At 56.2% G+C, this 23,824-nt stretch overlaps 1 protein-coding gene across 1 annotated transcript in view; it reads left to right on the top strand.

Moving 5' to 3' along the window:
• Positions 1 to 23,824, top strand: part of PRKCZ (protein kinase C zeta) — a 100,330-nt gene that overhangs the window by 60,736 nt on the left and 15,770 nt on the right. Inside the window, exons 5-9 of the mRNA XM_068985870.1 lie at positions 10,941 to 11,026; positions 16,770 to 16,901; positions 17,479 to 17,560; positions 20,366 to 20,418; positions 21,426 to 21,614. Of these exons, the coding sequence (XP_068841971.1) occupies positions 10,941 to 11,026; positions 16,770 to 16,901; positions 17,479 to 17,560; positions 20,366 to 20,418; positions 21,426 to 21,614 (542 nt within the window). The remainder of the gene's footprint in view (positions 1 to 10,940; positions 11,027 to 16,769; positions 16,902 to 17,478; positions 17,561 to 20,365; positions 20,419 to 21,425; positions 21,615 to 23,824) is intronic.

Below are 23,824 nucleotides of genomic sequence, written 5' to 3'. Positions count from 1 at the left end.
GGGGTGACTAGGACCCCAGTCTCCATCTTTTGTCTCCCCAACACCATGAGTCAGCCAAAAATCTCATATTGGGCTTTTTTGTTTTCCATTTAACAGCTGTGTAGCTTCGTTTCTTGGCCTTCTGCCCTGAACTCCACAGCGTAGGACTTGACAGATGCCTCGAAGGGAAGATTGGATTTTAGGTTCATTTCTTCACATTCCCGTTTCCTTGGGGATCTTGAGAGAGCCCCATAGTGGGGGTCACCCTGATCCTCCAGTGAGGCTAGGGGGCAGCATCAAACCAGGTGGGTCATTCTTGAGCCTCACAGAGCCAGTGGACTCGCCTTGGCAAGTGTGGGCTCCCTGGGGACCTGTCGCTTTCCCTGCTTTTCCGTTCCCCCGTTTGGAGCGGGACTGGCTATCCTCTTCCTGTCCAATGTTGCTTTTTTTTTTCTTGCCATGCTGCATGGCTTGTGGGATCCTAGTTTCCCGACCAGGGATTAAACCTGGGCCCCAGCAGGAAGAGCACTGAGTCCTACCCACTGGACCACCAGGAAGTTCCCCCAGCATTGCATTTTGGAAACACAGCTTGTCTGGTCTAACAGGTCTGAGCTGGGGCTGGGTGAGGGGTGGGGGTAGATTTCCTCAGGACAAATTACAGCTGAGTGTCACTCCTGCAATTTAGATGATTTTTGATAAGACTGTGGATGTCAGAGTTGCTCCTGGAGAGGAGCCTTGGAGCTGTTGGATGGAGTGTTTTGTGTGCAAGAGAAGCATGAATCTGGGGGGACCAGGAGCAGATTGTTTGGGACCAAATGTGACCCCCAAAGTCCTGTGCAGAAGCCCCGTCCCTAAATGTGTGTGAGGCCATGAGGACTTTGGTAGGTAATAGTTGGGGTTGGGGGGCTTATACCCCGTGAGAGGAGACCGTGGGGAGAGGCCATTGTCAGAACCCAGACCTCCAGTCCCCAGACCCTGCTGGAGGCAGCCTGTGGGTCTGTCACATGTCTAGGAGGATTGAGGTGACCCTTCAGGAGGCTTGTCTCTGCTGCTCTGAACCCCAGGTTTTTTTTTTTAATTTTTACTATAGTCGATTCCCAATGTTATGTTAGTTTCTCATGTACAGCAAAGTGATTTGGTTATACACATATATTTTTTTTCTTTTTCTACTTGGTTTATTATAGTATATTGAATGTAGTTCCCCATAAACCCCAGCTTTTATCTACAGTTGGTTCCCATGAGCTCCGGGCCTCCCTCTCCGCTTGGCCTCCCAGGAACCAGCCTCGTCTCCTGCTCTGACCCGCACATCCGGCTGTGATGCAGGCGCCGTATTCACTGTGGCCCAGCCATTGCTGGCTGACCTTCGGAGGGCTGCATCCCCAGTCTCTGCCCATGATTTCCCCAGGGACACGCAGGCTCATGTTCTCTGCCCAGAGCTGTGTCTCAGTCGGCCTGGCCCTGTGCTGCAGCCGTGGCCGCAGCAGGTGACGCCAGCCCTGACAGCACAGGTGGGCCACGAGCGGCTCCAGGCCTTGTGCTGTTTTTAAAGGTGAATCCGTAAAGGAAAGCCTCCAAATAGAGAGAGGCTGGTTCAGTGTGCGCTCACTGGCGGTAGATGACTTGCAAGTCTCTGAGTTTTTCCAGAAACTCTTTGAGAAAACACTGGTCTTTCTCTGCTATTTCATCAAAACTGAACTCACTTCATGACAGTTTGTCTCTTTGTGATGAAACTTGTTAGAAGGTGGAACTGTTGCAATACCCCACCCCCCAGAATGCCTTTCAGGCTGGGTTTCCTTGCTTGGCGCTTGTGCTGGGCCTTCACTGCTATGCGAGTTTATCTCTAGTTGTGATGAGCGGGAGCTACTCTCTAGTTGTGATGCACAGGCTTCTCATTGCAGTGGCTTCTCTCGTTGTGGAGCATGGGCTCAGTTGCTCCACGGCATGTGGGATCTTCCGGGACCAGGGCTCAAACCCCTGTCCCTTGCACTGGCAGACAGATTCTTTACCACTGAGCCACCAGGCAAGTCCAGGGTTGGGCTTCATAACGGTCACTAATGGTGTCTGGGGGCAGAGGGACAGATTGAGGAGCCCAGGTAGGTGTCCTGCACCTCCTGGGACCCCGAGGCTGTGACCCTGGTCTCCACCGCCTGAGCCTCATCAAGGTCTTGTTCTTTGATTAAGCATCTGGTCCTGTGACAGCAACTGAGCCGATGGGGACGGGCCTTGGGGTCTTGGTAGCTGTGCTGCCCCGAACCCTGGTGCACGGTGCTGGCCGGGCCCTGGCTCCACACAGAGGTTGCTGTCCTGGCCTCGGGAAGCAGAAGGCTCTGTTTCATTGGAGCATTTCTCTTCACAAACATCAGAACCCTTGTCCTGTACTGGTCCCTCAACAGCTTTGCGAGAGCGAACCCACTCTCAGGTCCTCTGCCGTTGTCTTCCCTCGAGGGAGACATGAAGGCGTCCTGCCTTGAAGGCCACCTTGCCCCGCTCCCCTCCCCACACTCGGCTGCTCCGTGGCTCCTGCAGCCACTCTCCTGTCCACGGAACTAGAGTCCAGACCTTCAGCTGTTGTGTCCTCACAGGCATGACTCAGATGTCCGTCTTGGCCACCGGGTGGGGGAAATGTCAGGCAGGTGAACTCTGGGGGCGTGTCTCTGCCCCACTGCTCTGCGCACAGGGTGTGGCATTGGGTGGGGCCCCCGCACCTCTTCTCTCTGCTGCATGTGAGGCCCCAGGAGACAGGACATGGTCTGGTCCCAGGCTCCCCGGGGAGGCTCCGTCGTGCACCCTCCCCAGTGCTGCTGGCCCCACTGCTGGCTGGTGCTCTGCAGACCTCTGGGCCCACAGCTAATGGACCTTGTCCCCACAGCCTGTGTCCAGAGGTGGCGGCATGAGGTGGTTCTAGCCGAGCCCAGCCCCAGTCACTCCATCTTCCCATGGCTGTTGAGGGACTGACTCGCCTTGTCCATGTAGCCAGCCATGCCAGGCCCCGTGTCCTTGCTCCGCTGGCCAGCCCGGGTGGCCAGCCTCGGGGAGGGGGGGGCGGTGTGGAGCCTACAGCCTGATTGGGTGGTTTTGGTCATGTGATGGCCCTAGGCCAGTCACATCCCAGGGTTGTCCTTCTTGGGTTGTGGTAGACCCAGGTGAGATCAGCTCCCCGCCAGCAATGTCAAGGCTTAGGAACCATGTCAGGACCCTGCGAGGAGGGCCAGGCTTCGTGGGAGCCAGCCTGCAGAGGGGACCAAACTGCCACCATCCCCATGTGGCTGGCTTCCTGCCATAGCAGCTCCAAAACCCTTCCCAGTCTGCATTTTTGGCCTTGGGCCCCTTCACTCACCTCTCAGGGCAGCGGGACACAATTCAGAGTAAGAAGCAGGAAGCCATGTGAGAGAGGACCCTGGAGGGGTGCCCCCCCCCAATCAGCCCAGCCATATCCTGCTCACTGCTGCCCTGCCTCCATCATGACCTTCAGTGCTGCAGATGGACATGGGTCTGGGTCGTATGGCTCTAGGGACAGTGCCAGGTCCCTCTTGAGACAGGTCACCTGGTGTGCCTAGCAGTGGGCGGCCGGATCCATGGTCAGGTGACACCAGCCCTTGGGGAAAGGCCCACAAGCTGTATGGCTCCATGGGCTTCCTGGGGCTTGTGTCCACTCTCACTGTGTCCCTCAGGGATGCCCAGCCTATGCGGCCACCAGGTTCCACAGCAGCTCCAGACATGTCCCCCAGTTCAGGCCAGCATCCCACCTAAATCCCAGACTTCTTTTTTTCAGATGGTCACGTGCAGCCTGCAGTAGGAGGGTTTTGGTGGAACGTGTAGTTGGTGAGGACAGGGCAACCTGAGTGAATGCCCTGCCTCCTGGGGCCTGGATCCCAGGGGACATGACTCCCCCGCAGGAAGCCAGGCCTGGAGGAAGCAGCATTGCTCTGCCAAGGACCCCACCCCCAGCCCAGCCCCAGGGCTGCGGGTATCTCCTAGCTCCCCGGCCTAGCCTTGGGCTGGTCACCGACCTAGAACTGCCAGGGATGCATTCAGGTGACCCAGGTGCCCTGCTGCACATGCATTCCTGCCGTAGTTCTGAGGCTACGGGACTGTCTGGGGGCTGTGCTGGCTGGGCCAGTCACCTGGGCGGTGGGTCCATGTCTAGCAAAAAGCCAGAGAAGCCTCTGAGAGCATCATGACCTGCCCTGCAAATTCAGCACTCCTCACGCACCCACCCCCGCTGTGCCAATCTGGGGGCTGCCTGGTTTGTTTCGAGGTCTGTTGCTCTAAGCTCCCTTTTTAAAGTGTATTTTCTTCACCTTGTCAGAGCCCTCATGATGCTAGATTGCCATAGAAACAGAGCTCATTAAAGTTCCCTGCAGCCACCCTAATTATAGAATTCCAAAGACAAGCAGTGAGCTTCTCTGGGGCTGTCTCTGAGGCTGAGCGAAGATACCAGAGTGGCTGAGCCCAGGGGCCATGAGGACTGCAGTTGTTGCCACTCTGTACTCAGGTTGCAGGCACCCTGGAGACCACTGGATGTTCCCAAGTTGGACTGTGGCTTTGAACAGCTCCAGCTCTGAACTCAGCCGTGGCACAATGACTAAGGTGGAGCCTCCTGATCCCCAAGGACTCTGGGTGGAGCAGCCGCAGGGTCAGCTGGGGTCACCCACCAGGGCTGCTTCTTGTGGAGGTCTTGCCAGCTACCCCCACCCACCCCTGGCTGGTTTTCAGGACTGTTTACCACTGAGACCAGCTGCATAGGAAGGTGGACAGGCAGGGCCCATGGCCAGAGCGGTGGGAAGGGGCAGGTCATCCTCAGTGTGCCCGGCCCTTTGAAGCGCTCTGCACTCGTGCCCTTCTCCGTTTCCTGTTGTGTGGGGTGAGTCAGGATCTGCATAGACACGTGTTCTGCACATGCGTGTGCCCTCCTCCCTTTCCTGTTGTGTGAGGTGAGTTGGGATCCGAATGTGCTTCCGTTCTTCACTTTCTGCCATTAGAGTGATTCAGTTCAATCACTCAGTCATGTCCGACTCTTTGTGACCCCATGGACTGCAGCACGCTAGGCTTCCCTGTCCATCACCTACTCCTGGAGCCTGCTCAAACTCATGTCCATCGAGTCATTAATGCCATCCAACCATCTCATCCTCTGTTGTCCCCTTCTCCTTCCTTCAGTCTTTCCCAGCATCAGGGCCTTTTCAGATGAGTCAGTTCTTTGTATCAGGTGGCCAAAGTACTGGAGCTTCAGCTTAGAGTGGTATCATCCGCATATCTGAGGTTGTTGATATGCGGATGTTGTTGAGGTTGTTGATGTTTCTCCCTCCTATCTTGATTCAGCTTGTAATTCATCCAGCCTGGCATTTCCCACATGTGGTCAGCATATAGGTTAAACAAACAGGGTGACAGCAAACAGCCCTGTCATACTCCTTTCTCGACCTTGAACCAATCAGTTATACCATACAGGGTTCTAACTGTTGCTTCTTGACCCACATCCAGGTTTCTCAGAGGACAGGTAAGATGGTCTGGTATTCCCATCTCTCTAAGAGTTTTCCACAGTTTGTCGTGATCCACACAGTCAAAGGCTTTAGCATAGTTGATGAAACAGAGATAGATGTTTTTCGCAAATTCCCTAGCTTTCTCCATAATCCAGCAGATCTTGGCAGTTTGATCTCTGTGTCCTCTTCCTTTTTGAAACCCTGCCTGGACATCTAGAAGTTCTTGGTTCGAATAATGCTGAAGCCTAGCATGCAAGATTTTAAGCATGACCTTACTAGCACAGGACTTCCCTGGTGGCTCAGAGGGTAAAGCATCTGCCTGCAGTGTGGGAGACCTGGGTTCGATCCCTGGGTTGGGAAGATCCCCTGGAGAACGAAATGCAACCCACTCCAGTATTCTTGCCTGGAGAATCCCATGGACGGAGGAGCCTGGTAGGCTATACAGTCCACTGGGTTTCAAAAGAGTCGGGCACGACTGAGCGACTTCACTTTTACTAGCACAGGAGATGAGTGCAATTGTCTGATGATTAACACATTCTTTAGAACTACCCTTCTTGGGAATTGGGATGAGGATTGACCTTTTCCAGTCCTGTGGCCACTGCTGGGTCTTCCAGATTTGCTGACATAATGAATGCAAAACCTTGACGGCATCATCCTTTAGGGATCTGAATAATTCTGCTGGAATTTCATCGCATCCACTAGCTTTATTAGCAGCAGTGCTTCTTAAGGCCCACTTGACTTCGCACTCCAGAATGTAAGTGTGAAATGGAGACTTTCCTAGCAGTCCATTGGTTAAGACTGCCTTCCAGTGCAGGGGGCACAGGTTTGATCCCACATGCCATGCAGTGTCTCCCCCCCACCCCCGCTCAAAAAAAAGGTATGGGATTCCCTGCGGTCGCTCATGGTTCCTTACAAGTCCACGGGGCACCGCTTTCCAGGTGGCAGCGTGGGTGTGGGTTGGACACCCAGGGGCTCCTGTGCCTCTGCTGGGATTGGGGCCGGGGTCTGCACTGCTGGGGCTCTGACATCCCTGGCAGGAATGGGGGTGGTGGACGGTACACCTGAGAGCCCATGTGAGTCAGGTTTTCCAGAGAAGCAGAACCGACAGAACACGTGGAGAGTCGTTATTGTGAGGAGCCTGCTCGCAGGGTCATGGCAGCCGCAAGTCAGGCCTGCAGGCTGGAGATGTGGGAGGAGCTGCTGCCATGGTCCAGGTCCAGAACTGTCTGCCGCAGTATCCCTCTCGCTGGGGGAAGGCGGCCTTGAGGTCTGTTCAGGCTGTCACCATGGCAGATGAGATGGTTCGATGGCATCACAAACTCAATAGACATGAATCTGAGCAAACACCAAGAGATAGTGAGGGACAGGAAAGCCTGGCATGCTGCAGTTCATGGGATCACAAAGAGTCAGACATGGCTGAGCGACTGAACAAAGACATCACCTGATCAGATGAAGCCCACCCGTGGGGGGCAATCTGCTCCACTCTGAGGCCATTGACTTAAATGTTCATCTCATCTGGAAGCACCCTCATAGAAACATCCAAGATATTTTGACCACGAATCTGGGCACTGTGGTCCACCCAGCTGACACATGAAATGAACCACCGCATCCCCACCCCCCACTGCCAAGAGGTACCTCCTGAGTCCACACTCAGCCTCCCGCTAAAGACAACAGCATGGTCACACCTCTGTCCGACTCGTGTCTGTCCTGCATGTGCTGGACATACACTGACCCCTCCCCCAGGAGGGCTGGTTGTCTTCTGGGGCTTGGAGGACGCCACTTCCCTCCCGTCTGCTCAGCACTTCCTCCCTGCTTCTCCCTGAACTTACACACCTGCAACCTCTGCCACCTGGGAGCCGTGTTGCATCTGTCCTGTGGCTCCCCGAGCCCACCCCTCTGGCCAGTGTCCTCCTGCGGTGTGGAGTGTGTGTCTGCAGGCACTGCTCCCCACTGGTCAGGGCACAAGCTGCAGCGGCATGGACATGGTTCCTGCAGTGGGGCTCACAGCAGCAGCTGGAGCCTGTGTGCAGAGACAGAGCTCAGTGTTTCTACTAAGATCTGAGGTTCGTTTATAACCATGTCGTTGTTGCCACCTCTGGCCCCTCCCTGTGTTTTTACAGTTCCTGTTGTATATTGTTTACTGCAGCCTTTGAGGCACCCCAGGAACATGGGAATCACACGTGTTATGAAACATACGGTGGAGTGGACCTGCACGCCCCTAGCAGCCAACCTGCCCAGCACTGACGCACTGTCCCAGTCTTCTACTTACTAGGATGATTTCCCTTTATGAACGTGCATCCTGAAACATCACACTGTCCATTTTCTTGGTTTTTAGTTTGACCCTGTGGACTGTAGACCTCCAGGCTCCTCTGTCCATGGAATTCTCCAGGCAAGAATACTGGAGTGGGTTGCCATTCCCTTCTCCGTAGGATCTTCCCAATCCAGGGGTTGAACCCAGGTCTCTTGCATTGTGTGCAGATTCTTTACTGTCTGAGCCACCGGGCAAGCCGCTTTAGTTTGATAACAGGCATCATTTTACAGAGCCCATTTCATATAGGTCAGTCTGTCATCTTATAATTTAAGGTTTTAAATGTATTTGTTTATGTCTGGCTGTGCCGGGTCTTTGTTGCTGCACAGGCTTTTCTCTGATTGTGGTGAGCAGGGTCTACTCTCTGGTTGTGGTGCACAGGCTTCTCATTGCAGTGGCTTCTCTCGTTGCGGAGCACAGGCTCTGGGACACTCGGGCTTCACTTGTGGCTCCTGGGCTCTAGAGCAAGGCTCAATAGTTGCAGCGTACAGGCTTAGCTGCTCCACAGCACGTGGGATCTTCCTGGATCAGTTATCAAACCTGTGTCTCCTGCGTTGGCAGGCAGATTCTTTACCATTGAGCCGCTAGGGAAGCCCCTGTGATTTTATACTGATTTTTTTATTTGATTTGATTTTGGAAGATGCGTTTGTGTGGCCGAGGGTGGCTCAAGCTGGGTTATGACTGAGGGTCCTCCCAGATAGCCATGCCCCGTGTCACCTGTCCTCTTGGACCTGGGTGGCTGTAAACATCCTCCGGTGGCCATGAGCCCACATTTGAGGCCTGTCAGGCCCTGGTCTAGGAGCAGTGTTACTGCTGTGTCCCGGGGAAGCACACATGCCCTCGACCATTGATTCTGGCCATGGTTAAGCTCCCCCAGCAGGACAGGCGACTTCAGGTTACTCTGATCCCTGACAGTATTGGACGTCGCGGGAGACTTGTCTTCTGTTCCCGTTTCTGCTTTTCCCTCATTGACTTGTGGGCATGCCTCCCGTATCCTGAATCATTAGCCCATGCGGCACGGCTGATAATGAGACGGGGGTTTGTCTGGCCTCACGTGGCCTTAGGGTGAACATGCGTCCTCTTCTCCTTTTGTTTTCAGGGGTTTCCTCCACTTCCGATTAAGATCATCCAGGTATCCTTCTAGGACTTGTCATTTTGCCCCTTAGTTTCAGTCCTTGTCTTTTTTAGATGAGTGTATTTGTGTGGTGGCACCAGGTCTTGGTTGTGGCATGTGGGATCCAGTCCCCTGACCAGGAGTCAAACTTGAGCCCCTGCGCTGGGAGCACAGAATCTTAGCCACTGGACCACCAGGGAAGTCCCTCAGCCCTTACGTACTGAGGGGAGTGTTTGTGTGTGGAGCGAGGCAGGCGTCTGGTCTGCTCGAGTCACTGTCACAGTACACTGTATGCAGCAGAGACCACAGGACCTCACTTCTCAGGGTCTGGGGGCGGACGGCTGAGCTCCAGGTGCTGGCAGGCTCGGGATCTGGTGAGCACCCTCTTCGTGGCTTACAGACACTGCCCCACCTGGGTCCCCAGGCAGTGGAGACAGAGGTTGGGTGTCTTATCCTCCTCTTATGAGGGTACTGATCCCATCAGGGGGCCCCACGCATGACTGCTGAACTCAGTGACCTTCTCAGGGGGCCCCACCTCCAAATACAGCCATGCATGGGGCTTTGGAGAGGGGCTGAGGGGGCCAGTCAGGGCTTCCACGTGTAATCAGGAAAGGCACAACAGCGGGGGTCCCGGCCTCGTTCACTGTGGACAAGACATCACCCGTGTTCCCTTGGCCCTGCTCAACACATAGGAGTCCCAAAGGGCTCTGTTCTGTCCCCTAGCCTAGCTCTCCAGTCTGCTGGGGGCTGCTGGACATGTTTGAGTTCCTTATTTCTGGTGGCTTTACTGAAATGTGAAGGGCGTCCTGTGGATGCATTTTCAGGCTTTCGTGCTGTGCGTGTGTTGAACACTGGAAGGAGCCAGAGCCTTGTGCCACCACGTCCCAGCCTGACAACCTGGCTCCCTTTGTGTCTTAGGGTCTGTCACTCGGTGCCTCACCCCGCCATGTGCAGGGACGGCTGGGGGTTGTGAATGCCACATGCAGGGCAGTCAGCCCTGTGGACGTCAGCAGGGACCTGCTGGGGGCCAGACTTCCCCCAGATCTGGCTGGGAGGGCTATGCCCTGTGATCAGGCAGGGGCCCTGGGGCGTCAGCAGGAACCCCTTGGAGCCCAGGGCAAGATAGGTGGGGGAGCCCTGTTCTGTTTGCGTGTTGGCGTCTCGGCTTCCCCCTTCACCTCTCATTTAGTGAGAAGGGAGCCGGTTTTGCAGTCACTGTGACCAGGTTTCACAGGTTCCAGCCAGAGCTGGTCATTTGCTTGTTTTAAAAACACTCCGTTACAGTTTCCACTTCTGTATGTTCCTGGCAGCTCCCTGACTCTCATGAAAGTCGCCTTCACTACGGAGCTCTGTAAAAGCACAAAGCTTCCCGTTGTAGCCCAAGTATTTTGTTTTCACATACTTTCAAAGCATTGGGAAGGAGCAAAGTTGGAAATGTTTTTGAGGAGGAATGAAACCTCCCGTCCTGGTCATACGTGTAGCTCGGCGTGTTTCATGAGCTGCTGCTTCCACACAAGTCTGGTGCAGGTTGGGAGCGTGATGTTTTTGGTGACTTTCAACTCAGCATAAGTGTGCAGTTGGTTTTGCTTTGTTTCTGCCCCTAGGTTTGTTCTTGAAGGGGAGCCGGGGGAGGGGGGCGTTGCTGGCTGGACGCCTGCCTCGGGCTGACCGTGGACTTCTCGGCTGCCAGGGTCCCTCCCTGGACAATTGGGCATAAAGGTCCGGAGAGCCCTTAGCTCCCATGGAGCCTGTCCCCATGTGGAACGGGCCCTGGTTTTCACTCCCGGAGGGAAGGGAGTGGACAGGAAGCCCATGGGGGGCACACAGGCCCCAGTGGCCTCACAGCCTGAGCCCCTGCAGATGGCCGTCCTTGTGGGTCGTCTGGGGCACCGTCTTCCCACCCGCCGGTGTGGAACAGCTGCGAGGGTGCTGGCGTCTCAGCTCCGCGGCCACAGCCCTGGGCCGCCTAGACTGGCGGCCTGTCCCCACCGCCCCCCATGTGGTAGAGCTGGGCTCGCAGCCCCAGGGCCATTTCTTTACGCTCTTCTCCTGTTCTTTCCAGAATCCATCTACCGCCGTGGAGCCAGAAGATGGCGGAAGCTGTACCGCGCCAACGGCCACCTCTTCCAGGCCAAGCGCTTTAACAGGGTGAGTCCCCCTGAGGGGGAGAGGCCGGGCTCTGCTCCACACTCAGCCCTGGATGACCACAAGCCCTTCATGAGCTCCCTGAGCCAGCAAGGCGCCAGCTCAGGTCTTTTCTGACAAACGTGACCTGTGTGTCCCTGTCACATGACCCCCTTCCAGGTACCGTGTCCTGTCACATGACCCCAGTCCTGGCACTGGGACTCCGTGGGCATTCAGAAGGGACCCTGGAGTTGTCCCGAAACCAGGATGCATGGGTTACTGCACGTGTCCCCTGCTGGTCGCAAGGGTCTCCTGTGAAGCCCAGGGCCTGATAACGGCCCTCCAGCCCCTGGCCCCACTGCCCAGCACACTCCGAGGGCTTTATAGCTACACGTATGGTGTTTCTCCTCATGCTGCCCTGGGTCCTATAGAGACCACGAGGCTCGCGTGGCTTTGTCATTGTCCTTTTGCCACGTGGAAAGGGAGGTGCCTGCAGAGGCCCTGTGGCTGAAGACCGTCTGCTCCAGGGCTGCCCACACAGAGCGCCACAGGCTAGGTGCTTAGCAGGATGGTCTGGTGTCTGAAGTCCAAAACAAGGACTGCTCTCAGGGCCAAGCTGCTCTCAGAGTCCTTCCTGCCTCTGTGTAGCTTCTAGGGTCACTGGCATCCTCAGAGGCCCTGGGCTGGGAGCGCAGCCCTCCAGCCTCGCCACCTCCTGTCTCTGCACCCCACCCCCACCCCTAACTCCTCACCCCCGGGATGCCCATCATGACAAGGACCCAATCTGACCTCATTTCTGGGTGGACATGAGTTTGGGGGACACCACTGAGTCCCATACAGCAGCCGAGCACCTGCTGACCTGAGGCCCCATGCATGCTGAGCACCCAACCCTGAAGGCTGGTCCCTCCACCTGGCACGCAGTAGGCACACACACAGCATGGTGGTTTGTTGTTCACTGTAATGAATGATTGGAGGAAAGTCAGCCAAGGGGGCACCGGGGGCTGTGTCAGGAGTGAGTGAGGAATCAAGCATGTGTGTCGGGAAGGAGGGGGCCCTGGGACCTCCGACAATGACAAGAGGACACGAGGTCCTTGGGGCATCAGATAACGTGGGGAGGCTGGGGATCACCAAGAGTGGACAGAGGGCAGGGGCTGCAGGGATGACGGGCCACCCGGTGGGTGTGGACATGAGACTGGTGAACCACCCAGACAGACAAGATGAAACCTGGAGAAATTGAAACTTCCAGCCCCGACAACACGAGGTACCACTGCCTGCCCTCCCCATGTTTATTTAAGAAACAGATGACCAACCAGCCTGTGGTCAGGCAGCTTCTCTCCTGTGCCTTTGGGCACCAGCTCGGTTCTGGCCAGAGATGGCCTCAGGCAGATGGGCCAGGCCACCCTGAAGGACCTCAGGGAACCACTCACGCCCTTCTTGACAAAGTGGCTCACTGGCCCACGATGAAGCCCACCCACTTGTCAAGGCCGCTTAGAGGGGCCTGGCCTCTCCTGCCTACAGGTTCTAGGAGGAAAACTCATTTCCTCTATTCGTCAGGTACAGAGCCTGGCACTCCTCCTGCCACACCCCCTCCCCAAAATTGTGGGCAAGCCTTTTCCTCTCCAAGGAGGAGCAGGAATTTGGGGTGAGGATGGCCACTCTAGTCCTCTCGCATCTGCTCTCCCTTGAGCACCAACAAGCTTCTAACAAACACCAGGAGGCCAGGTGGGGAGCCAGCCCTGATACCACCAGCCTTTTGGGAGCTGGCTCTTCACAGGTGGGGAAGTGGGCGTGCCACTGTTCATCCCCAGCCTGGTTTCCCACCTGAGGTCCCCAGACTCCACGTCTGGAGGCCACACCATGCACCTGTGTTCGCTGTGCAGTCACTCCACATGTCTCAGGAGCTGCACACCTGGCTCTGCGGGGTCACCAGGGCTCACAAGGACAAGCCAACGAAGGAGGTCATGGCTCTCCATTTTTGCTGGTGACCTAAGGACGAAAGCAAGGGCTGTCAGCCTCCCGGGCCGGAGCTCTCTTCACTGGACACGACTGATCTTCTCGAGCAGAGAGAGGCTCAGCCAGGGACTTGCAGAGAGAGGGGCGCAGCATCCACTCCAGAACAGGAAGCACGAGGGGGCCAACGGGGACCCCCGGTGTGTGGGACAGAACTGGCGGTCAGAGCCTGGCCCTGGGACCCAGGGCGTGAGCATCTCCTGTAAGAGTGGAGGGTCATCCAGTCCATCCCAGGGAGATACTGGTTGAGTGTGGGTCAACAGAGAGGGGCTGTCCAGGGCTGGGTTCACGGCAGAGTGAGTCGGGGCAGATCATCAGGGAAGGTGTCCACTGGCGTGGCCCGGTTCGGAACTGAGATCCCACAAGCCGTGCAGTGCCACACGCACACACACACACAAATAGAATCAAAACCTAGAAGTGCTGTGGGTCTCTAGAGAAACCTGGCGGGGGGAACAGGGGGAGTGGGTCTTCAGACTCAGCCATAATCACTTGCCAGGCATCTGCAGCCCTCAAACATTGAAACACACGCAGGGAAGATGTCTATAGCAAAACTTGGAATAAGAGATCAAGACAGTATGTGTGTTTAGTACCAAACAGTTCTGGCCTTTTGCTAAATGCCCTAGTCAGAAGTCGGGCCAGGGTGTGAGTGGTCAGTTAGAACAAGAGTAGTCACTGCACATGAATGCAGGCACCCTGACCTTGTTGGTGACCAGAGAAACGCAGGATCTCAGAGCTGCCAGTGCCCCAGGCTGCTCTTTATGCAGTGACAGTCCTTGTACTTCCGGGGGTGCAGACCCAGATCCCTGCTTTCTGGAAAGCAGTTGGGGAAAAGCTCGGTGGCTCTAAGGTGCCCTGTCCTGCTGTCCCTGCAGTGAGTCCATCCTAGAGGAGTGGCCATATCACTGTCACGGGCGGGCAGCAGCTGAGCGCCCTCCCTGTGCTGTGAGAACCCCTGCCCTTAACCCTCCAGTGCACGGGTTTGAGCCTCGGCACTGTATATGCCCCCTTCCCATCCTGGGGCAACTGGAGGAGCCTCTGCTAGTGGCACATGGGCCCCCTGTGCTGTAGGACTGGCTGGGTAGATGGTTCAGGAACTGCAGCTTTTACTATGAGCAGAGAGTCCTTCGGGGAGACCTAGGTAAAGACACCAGCAGGGCTGGCCGTGCTGGTCGAGGATTTCTCCTGGGTTTTTCGAGCTGAGGAAACCTCCCCTGCAAAGGGCAAGAGAGTGAATGTTTCAGGCTTTGTGGGCCATGCAGTCTCTGTCACAACTGCACAACTCTGCGGTCAGTGTGACCACATAAGCGCAGCCCCAGAGGTTGACGACTGAAAACATGAGCAGGGGGCCAGCCGAGCAGCACGTGAGACAGACTGAAAAATACTTTCACGCATTAGTCTGTTAATTCACATGATTTTCTGAGAGATGAAGCTTTATTTTTTGTTATTATTTTTATTATTTAATTAATTATTTTTTATGTTTTATATTTATTTTTATTTATTATTACTACTCCTTTTTGTCTATGCCACACAGCTTGCAGGATCTTGGTTCCCTGACCAGGGATTGAACCTGCGTCTGCTGCGTTGCAAGACAGATTCTTAGACTGCCAGGGAAGTCCCAAAGACGTGAATTTTTTAATGGTTCCATGAATGCTGACGGAACAGGGCTGGAGACAGGGGTGAAAGCGGTCTCGGGCTTGACACTCCCTCCTTGAATCCTGGATTTGCTCATGAGCGGTCACCCTTCTGGGTGGAGGCGCCAGTACCAGTATTAAACTGGACTGGCCAGAGTCAGAGCTCTCAGGAGGGGTGACCCTGTGGCTGGCCTCCCATCTGGCCTTTGCGGCCATCCACTGTTTCTTGGGCCATTCCCAGAGGGAGCCCCGTCACTCGTGTTTTCCTCCTTGGGGCGGGACAACTCCAGCAGCATGGGGGAGTTGGATACATGGTTCTTTTCCTGAAGTTGTAAGCAGTGTGTGTGTGTGTGTGTGTGTGCGCACGCGCGTGCGTGTGCGCATACGTGCGCGTGTGTGTATGCATGGACTTGTCTTCAGCAGAGCTTTACTGGGCTCCCACTGTATGCTGGGCACCATCCCAGGTGCTGGCCATGTCGCTGTGACTGAGATGTACGTACTCTGTGTGGAGGAGAGGCTCCTTCCTGGGGGGAAATGAGCTCCTTGTGCCCACTGGCTGCCAGTAGCCGGTCCTGCACCCTTAGCCCACTCTTGGGGAAGATTTGCTCTGGTCAGTGCCAGTACAGTGCATCCTTTCTGTTCTCCAGGAGTAATTTGAAACTTTCTTGAAGGAAAGAAATTTGTTAAACATGGCAAAAGAGGGTAAAACATGTAAATGAGATATGGCTGGAACAGAAGTAAGCAGGAGCCTGCCAACGTACAGACACCATGTAACCAAGGAAACAGCTTGGGCTCCAAGTGGTGGGCAGGTAACTTCACTTCTGGACACACTCATCTTTGCATTTTGTGATTTCCAGAATTATAAAAACCTCACCAAACGAGCCAGTCATGATCATGAGTTTCAAGCGTTTATAACCAAGAGGAACAAAGGTTGACCATTTAAAATCTTTTTTAAATGCTGAGAAAAACACAAGGGTGGATTAGTACTAGCATGGACACCCACAGGCAAGTCTGGGTCAGCCTCTTGTGGGGTCACTACTCCTTTCTCCTGGGTCCTGGAGTGCACAAGGTTTTGTTTGTGCCCTCCAAGAGTCTGTTTCCCCAGTCCTGTGTAAGTTCTGACGGCTCTATGGCAGGGTTAATGGCGACCTCCTTCAAGAGGGCTTATACCACACCCAGGTCTGCTGCACCCAGAGTCCCTGCCCCTGTCGCAGGCTGCTGCTAATCTGTACCTCTGCAGGAGACACTCAAACACTCAAAGGCACTGTGGTATTAAAGACTCTCTTGAGAGTCCCTTGGACAGCAAGGAGATCCAACCAGTCAATCCTAAAGGAAATCAGTCCTGAATATTCATTGGAAGGACTGATGCTGAAGCTGATACTCCAATACCTTGGCCACTTGATGCAAAGAACTGACTCATTGGAAAAGATCCTGATGCTGGGCAAGACTGAAGGCAGGAGGAGAAGGGGACAACAGAGTATGAGATGGTTGGATGGCATCACTGATTCAATGGACATGCATTTGAGCAAGCTTCAGGAGTTGGTGATGGACAGGGAAGCCTGGCGTGCTGCAGCCCATGGGGTCACAAAGAGTTGGACACAACTGAACTGAACTGAGTCGCATGGAGCCCCAGAGCAGTTCAGAATCCAGATGCATTCAGTTGCCAGGCATGGTCGCCTCTGTGTTTGTCATGCAGGGGTCATGTGGGTTTGGACGAGGGTCATGCAGTGGTCAGGCTCCCCCACGACCTTCTCATCTGGGTCACTTCACTCTGGCAGGGCCCCTTGGCCATTCTGAGCACAGCCAGGATGGATTTGCAGCCCCGCTCCAGGTCCTGCAGGCAAGGAGGCCCTGCCCATGGAGAGGTCTCATTACCTGCCCACAAGGTCCTGTGGGAGCATAGCCCAGCACCTCGGGGCCTTGGTTCCCCTAACCTTGGGACAGACCCAAGTCGGGACTACTGGGCCTGGGTGGGGCCTGGTACCAGGTATGAAGAGGCCTCTTCCTGGCCTGGCTGCATGTCCCCTCAGTGTGGAGGGACCGTGGGGGCACAGGTGTGTCCCCTTGGTGTGGAGAAACCACGGGGGCACAGGCCTGGCTGATGGTGCCTGTTCTTGTCCACACAGAGAGCATACTGCGGCCAGTGCAGCGAGAGGATATGGGGCCTCGCGAGGCAGGGCTACAGGTGCATCCACTGCAAACTGCTGGTTCATAAGCGCTGCTACGTGCTCGTCCCACTGACCTGCAGCAGGCATATGGTGAGTGGACACCTCGGCCGGCTGGGGTGCAGTCCACACTGCTGCCCCTGGGGACCCTTGGCCTCTCCCTGCCCAGCTGGGATGCTAACCCCATCCCTGCTACCCACAAGATGAGAAGAGGGGGTGATGTAGGGGCTGCAGAGTGACGGCCTGGGTCAACACTTGGGTTGGGACCTGTTTCCAAGCCCCAGGAGTCTCCCAGCACTTTTGGGGCCCCAGGGTCCACAAATAGGGAGCTGCCTCGATTGTGATGTCAGCCGTGGAACCTGGAGCTGGGGCCTGACTGCGGCCGCTGTGCGATGAGGGCAGGGCTGACGGGACTAAGCATTACTATGTGAAAAGACACATTTTATAAGTGCCTGCTAGAAGGGTGGAGCCTGAGGGCTGAGCGGCCACCTCCGCCTGTGGGAACGCAGGTAATTTCAGTGCTTATCTTGCCATGTTCAGGGTGATGCTGTAACAGGTGAATGACGTTGTGTTGTGACGTCACAGTGTATGTGAAAGTGAGTCCCGGTCACACAGTGTTTCCAGAAGCCCCGTGTGGTGCTGCCTGGTCACTCGGCCCGTGTCTCTGCAGGATTCCGTCATGCCTTCCCAGGAGCCTGCAGTGGACGACAAGAGCGATGATGTGGACCTTCCCTCCGAGGAGAGCGACGGAAGTAGGGCTGCTGCTCCCACCCCCAGAACCCTTTCTAGATCCTTTCTCCCAGGCCAGGGCCTGTGAGTGTGGCCGCTCGCTGCAGGGCTGGGGCGGCCTCTCCAGAGCAAGGGTGGGCGGGCTGCCTGCCCTGGGCGCCCAAATCTCTGTGCTGCTGCCCATGGGAGTCAGGGTGGGGGCTGGGGTTCCCTGTCTTGCAACCTTGGGAGTTCTAGGAGGCTCTAGTGCAGTGGCCACCACAGATTCACATCTCTGGAAAGGTCTGCCGTGCCCAGTATTGCATAGTTCTTGGGTTTCAGTAGGTTTTTTTTTTTTTTTTTGGTTGTGGAGAGTTGTTTTTTTTTTTTTTTTTTTTACTGCTAAGAAGCATTCAGAGAGCAATTTTGATTCCATTTGGACTGATGGCCGTGCTCTGAGCTTCTGCAGTTCTGTGCATAGTCACAAGGGTGTACGAGGGCCTAGGCCTCACTCAGTAAACGCTTGTTCCTTCCCCAGGAGTGACGAGAGGCCATGGAGCACAAAGCAGTACGGTGCCTGGTGTAAAGGAGACTCTCACGCACCAGCTGCCTGTCCACCCACATCCATGCACGTCCACTCACTCTCCACCCACGCCCACTGTCCACACATCCACCCATCCACCATCCACACACGTCCACTCACTCTCCACCCACCCCCACCATCCACACACACCCACCCACTACCCACCCACCCACTCTCCACCCATGCCCACTGTCCACACACGTCCACCCGCCACCCACCCACCCACCATCTACCCCCACCAACCATCCACCATCCACACACGTCCACCCACGCCCACCATCCATACACGTCCACTCACTCTCTACCCACCCCCACTGTCCACACACATCCACCCACCACCCACGCCCACCAACCATCCACCATCCACACACATCCACCCACCAAACACGTCCACCCACCACCCATGCCCACCATCCACACATACCCACCCACCACCCACCCATCCACCATCCACCCCCACCAACCATCCACCATCCACACACGTCCACCCACCACCCACGCCTACCATCCACACACGTCCACTCACTCTCCACCCACGCCCACCGTCCACACGTGTCCACACACAACCACCCCCAACATCCACACACACCCACCCACCACCCACGCCCACCATCTACACACACCCACCCACTGCCTACCCACCCACCATCCACACACATCTACTCACTCTCCATCCACACCCACCGTCCACACATGTCCACCTACCACCACCCCCAACCATCCACACCCACCCACCCACTACCCGCCCACCCACCATCCACACACATCCTCTCACTCTCCACCCACCCCCACCGTCCACACACATCCACCCGCCACCCACGCCCAACCATCCACACACACCCACCCACCACCCACGCCCACCAACCATCCACCATCCACACACATCCACCCACTATCCACACACGTCTACTCTCCACCCACCCCCCACGCCCACCATCGACACACATCCACCCACCTGTCGTCCACATCCACCCACCATCCACATGTATCTACCCACTCACCATCCACACACGTCCACTCACTCTCCACCCACCCACCATTCACACACGTCCACCCACCATCCACGCACACCCACCCACCTGTCCACCCACGTCCACCCACCACCCACCTACTCACCATCCACACACGTCCACCTGCCACCCACCCCCACCATCCACACACATCCACCCACCTGACCACCCACATCCACTCCACCACCCACCCACCTACCATCCACACACGTCCACCCGCCACCCACCCCCACCATCCACACATCCACCCACCCACCATCCACCCCCACCCACCCACTCACCATCCACACACGTCCACCCACCACCTACCCCCACCATCCACACATGTCCACCCACTCTCCACCCACCCACCATCCACACACGTCCACCCACTCTCCACCCACCCACCATCCACACACGTGCACCCACCCCCCACCCCCACCATCCACACACACCCACCATCCACACACGTCCACCCACCCACCATCCACACATATCCATCCACCCACCATCCACACACATGCACCCACCCACCATCCACACACGCTCCACCCACCACCCACCATCCACACATCCACCCACCCACCCACCCACCATCCACACACGTCCACCCACCACCTACCCCCACCATCCACACACGTCCACCCACTCTCCACCCACCCACCATCCACACACGTGCACCCACCCCCTACCCCCACCATCCACACACACCCACCATCCACACACATCCACCCACCCACCATCCACACACATGCACCCACCCACCATCCACACACGCTCCACCCACCACCCACCCCCACCATCCACACACGTCCACCATTCACCCACCCACCCACCATCTACGCATATCTACCCACTCTCCACCCACCCCCACCATCCACACACATGCACCCACGATCCATCCACCTGCCCACTGTCTACCCACCCATCTGCACACCTTGAGAACAGAGACTGGAAAGCTCAACATCAAACCCTTCTGCCCACTCACTTCTAGAAGAACCATCAGTGAAAGTTGTCACAAATGCAGATTCCCAGGCCTCGGCCCCAGAAGCTGAGAGTCAGCTGGTGGGGGTGGGCTCTGGAAGCTGTTCTCCCACCTCTCTAGTTGAGGCAGAAGCAGCTGCTCCAGGCCTCCCCCCTGAGCAGCAGGTGGCCTGGCCTGGCCCGGCACTGCATGTCCACAGAGGGCAGAGGCCGTGGGGGTCCCTGGGTCTTGGGCCACATCCCTGACGATGCCTGTGACACCCCCCACCCCGCTTTTTCTTCCTCTTCCCCAGTTGCTTATATTTCTTCAACCCGGAAACATGACAACATTAAAGATGATTCTGAGGTGAGTAGGAAATGGCTTGTCGGTGTCTGTGTCTGTTATAGAGGTCCATCAGCTCGTTTCTGGGGCCACTGTGGGAACTCAAAGGTGAACTAGGAGTGTCTGGGGAGACGCGGCCTGGTGGGCACCAGGGGTTGCATACATCAAAGCGTCGGGGTCACAGGTCTGAGAAGTCTTAAGAGACATTTAGCATAGAGGCAATTGCCAAACAGGAGGTGGGACTGGTCCTCTAATCCCAGGACTGGTTCCCCTGGCACCCTCAGGTGACCTAGAGGCTTCCCGCAGAGGCGCTTCATTAACATGACAAAGGAGCATTTTGCTGGCTCTCTGCACCTGGAACCCCCTGGGGTTAGGAGCTCCATGCCAGGAATGGGGCCCTGGAACAAGTAGGGACTTTGTATTACCAACCACAATATCAGTTTGACTCTGGATGATAAATGAGGCTCTGAGAAGTTTGGTCCCGTGCGAGGGCGTTCCAGCTGGAGCTTCCATCCACGGAACCTCCTCGTAGCACCTGGGGAGGCCACAGCTTTTCCAAGGTCCTTGTCCCTTCTGGACTTGAGCTCTTTCTCCCTGGTCATCTGTGTCTGGAATGAGTCAGGAGCGCTCAGTTACCTTTCCTCCAGCACAGAATCCTCTTTGGAGAGAGTCCTCAGGAGGGGCGCATGTGGCCTCTCCCTGCCATCAACGGTCGCTTCTAGTGACGCTTGCTGTGGCGTGTCTCCCGAGGCATTAGCAGGTTATGCTTTGTGCCACCCGGGGAGGGCCAGGTGAGCTTCTGATCCCAGCACCAATGGCCCTGGGGTGTGTGAGCCCATGGTCACCTCCTTGGCAGTCAGGGCAGGCTGGCCCTGAGCATCCCTCCTGGCTCACAGAGGGGCCACCTGACTGGTGATGGCTCCTGGATCTCTGCTCCTTCCATCAGGAGCTCTAGGGGTCTGCTCCTGGGTGGGGAGGCCATGGGTGATGAGTCCCCTCCCGTTTCCTCCCATCCTGTCCACCCCCATCAGGACCTCAAGCCAGTCATCGACGGGATGGACGGGATCAAGATATCTCAGGGGCTCGGGCTGCAGGACTTCGACCTGATCAGGGTCATCGGGCGCGGGAGCTACGCCAAGGTCCTGCTGGTACGGCTGAAGAAGAACGACCAGGTCTATGCCATGAAGGTGGTAAAGAAGGAGCTGGTCCATGACGACGAGGTGAGACTGCCTGTGTTCCCTGTTGTTCAGTTGCCAAGTCGTGTCCAACTCTGCGACACATGGCCCACAGCACTCCAGGCCTCCCTGTCTGTTCCTCTGCGAGCAAGTAAGCGCACAGAACAAAATGGGCGCTTTTCCCGCTTTCCAGTGTGCAGCTTAGTGACTTTTAGCGCATTCACGGTATTGGGTAACCATCGCTACTGCCCAGCCCACAATACTTCCTCTCCGTGAGCAGTCTCTTCCCAGTCTCTTCCAGCCCCGCAGCCGCCCGGCCGCTTCTGTATCTGTGCATTTGCCTGTTCTGGACTCTGCATGTAAATGGAACCATGTGCTGTGGGACCTTCTGTGTCTGGCTTCTCTGACGGAGCATCTCGTTCTCATGGTCCATCCAAGTATATCGAGGCGCAGCACCTCCTCCGTCTTTTCTAGGCCTCAGTTGTGTTCTGTTTTACAGACCGGCCCCGTTTGGCATGTATGTCCATCCCTGATAAGCATGTGGCTTGTCTCCATTTCCAGGTGTGGTGAACGTCTGTGCAGCTGTCTGAGTCCCTGTTTTCACTCCTCTGGGTGTTCACCTGGGAGGGGACTGCCAGGTCGTAGGGTCTTTGTGTTTCCCTCTGAGGAACAACTGAACCGTCTTCCCCGGTGTCGTTTTACGTTCCCACCAGCAGTGCACGAGGGTCCCACTTCTGCCCATTCTTGCCAATACTGGCTGTGTTCTATATTTTGATTATCGCTGTCCTAGCGGGTGTTTAGTGGCTTTGACAGGCTTTCAGCACCTTTTCATGGGCTTCTTGGCTCTGTGTACTTTTGATCTATTCTTTGATCCCTGAACGGGGGTTACGTCCCTTAGAAGCAGAGAGTGACTTCAGAGGGAGCAACAATGATGTCACTGTGAGACGACTTGATACACGTGGAGTGGGGGCCACGGCAGGGCTGCCCAGGCTTGCAACTCAGAGGGCAGAGCCAGGGCTCCACCAAGTCCCCACCTGCCCTCCCAGCAAGTGCGTTTGTGCAGTGCACACACCGCCCAGCTGGCCGCCAGCCCCTGGTGCTGAGCTCACAACTGAGCTGGTGCAACCCTGCCTCTCAGCTGAGGAAGCGGAGCCCCGGGGAGGTGTGGGACTCAGCTGGCGTCTTCACTGCTGGTCACAGCCCTGCAAGGTGATTCCAAGTCCCCGCCCTGTGCATGGCTGGCTGGAGGGTTGATGGTGTCTTTGGGGGTGGGGCAGTTTCTAGAATGCTGAGAGGAGAGGTCTCCAGGGAGGGTTACTGCTGTGGTTGATCTTGGCATCATCACATAGCCAGGGCCAGGGCTGGAGCCTGGACTTTGAGGTGGTCTCAGGAGAATGAGACACTAGGAGCTGACAGATGGGCCAGCTGTGTGCATTTGTGAGACTCTGCCATCCTGTGGCCCTGGGCCTGGGCCCTGGTCAGTGGACTGAGGGGTGGCCCGCATCTGATCCCCAGAACCTGTGAGTAGGACCTTATTTGGTGAGAAGTGATTACAGATCCTGGGATGGTCATTCTAGATTATCTGGAGGGGCCCTAAATCCAGGGACAAAGTGTCCTTTTAAAGAAAGGCAGGGGAAAATTTGAGACAGAAAGAAGGAAAAACACAGTGAAGCTGCTAAGAGGGAGGTAGAGAGGAGCCAGAGACCCCTGGAAGTGAAGGAAGGATCTTCCGTGGGGACCTGGGAGAGAGCGTGGCCCTGCCCACACCTGAGCTCAGGCTACTGCCTCAAAACAAGGAGAGGATGCAATCTGGAGTGTTAAAGCCCAGCACTCTGTGGCATTTTGTTACAACAGCCTGGGGAGTGAGCAGGCGGGAGGAAGGCAGACGGTGGGGGGCGGGGGAGGGTGTTTGGCCTCCATGTGGGGGAGGGGGTATTGTGTACCCAGTGAGGTTTCCTTCCTGAGCACCTGGGTGGCCAGGCGCTTTAGAGAACAGACAGAGACGGTTGAGGACTGTGTTTAAGGCCGGCTCTGCACTTGAGACTCCGAGTGGAGATGCCAGGTGGCCATCACATGAGCAAGCAGAACTGGGGTGGGTAGAGCTGGTCAGTTGAAGCCATTCCTCCCAGAGCATCTCTTCGGGGGGTGGAGGTCAGAGGGATCAGGACCCAGCCTAGGATGAGGAACCCAGACGATCTTTGGCCCTCCAAATGTGTGCTCACTGAGAGTTCGCTAATTTTTCCCAAATACCTTGG

This window comes from Capricornis sumatraensis, chromosome 14 (genome assembly GCF_032405125.1).
Source record: "Capricornis sumatraensis isolate serow.1 chromosome 14, serow.2, whole genome shotgun sequence".
In the NCBI taxonomy this organism is placed as follows: Eukaryota; Metazoa; Chordata; class Mammalia; order Artiodactyla; family Bovidae; genus Capricornis; species Capricornis sumatraensis.
This window is presented reverse-complemented; position numbering and strand designations above follow the sequence as displayed.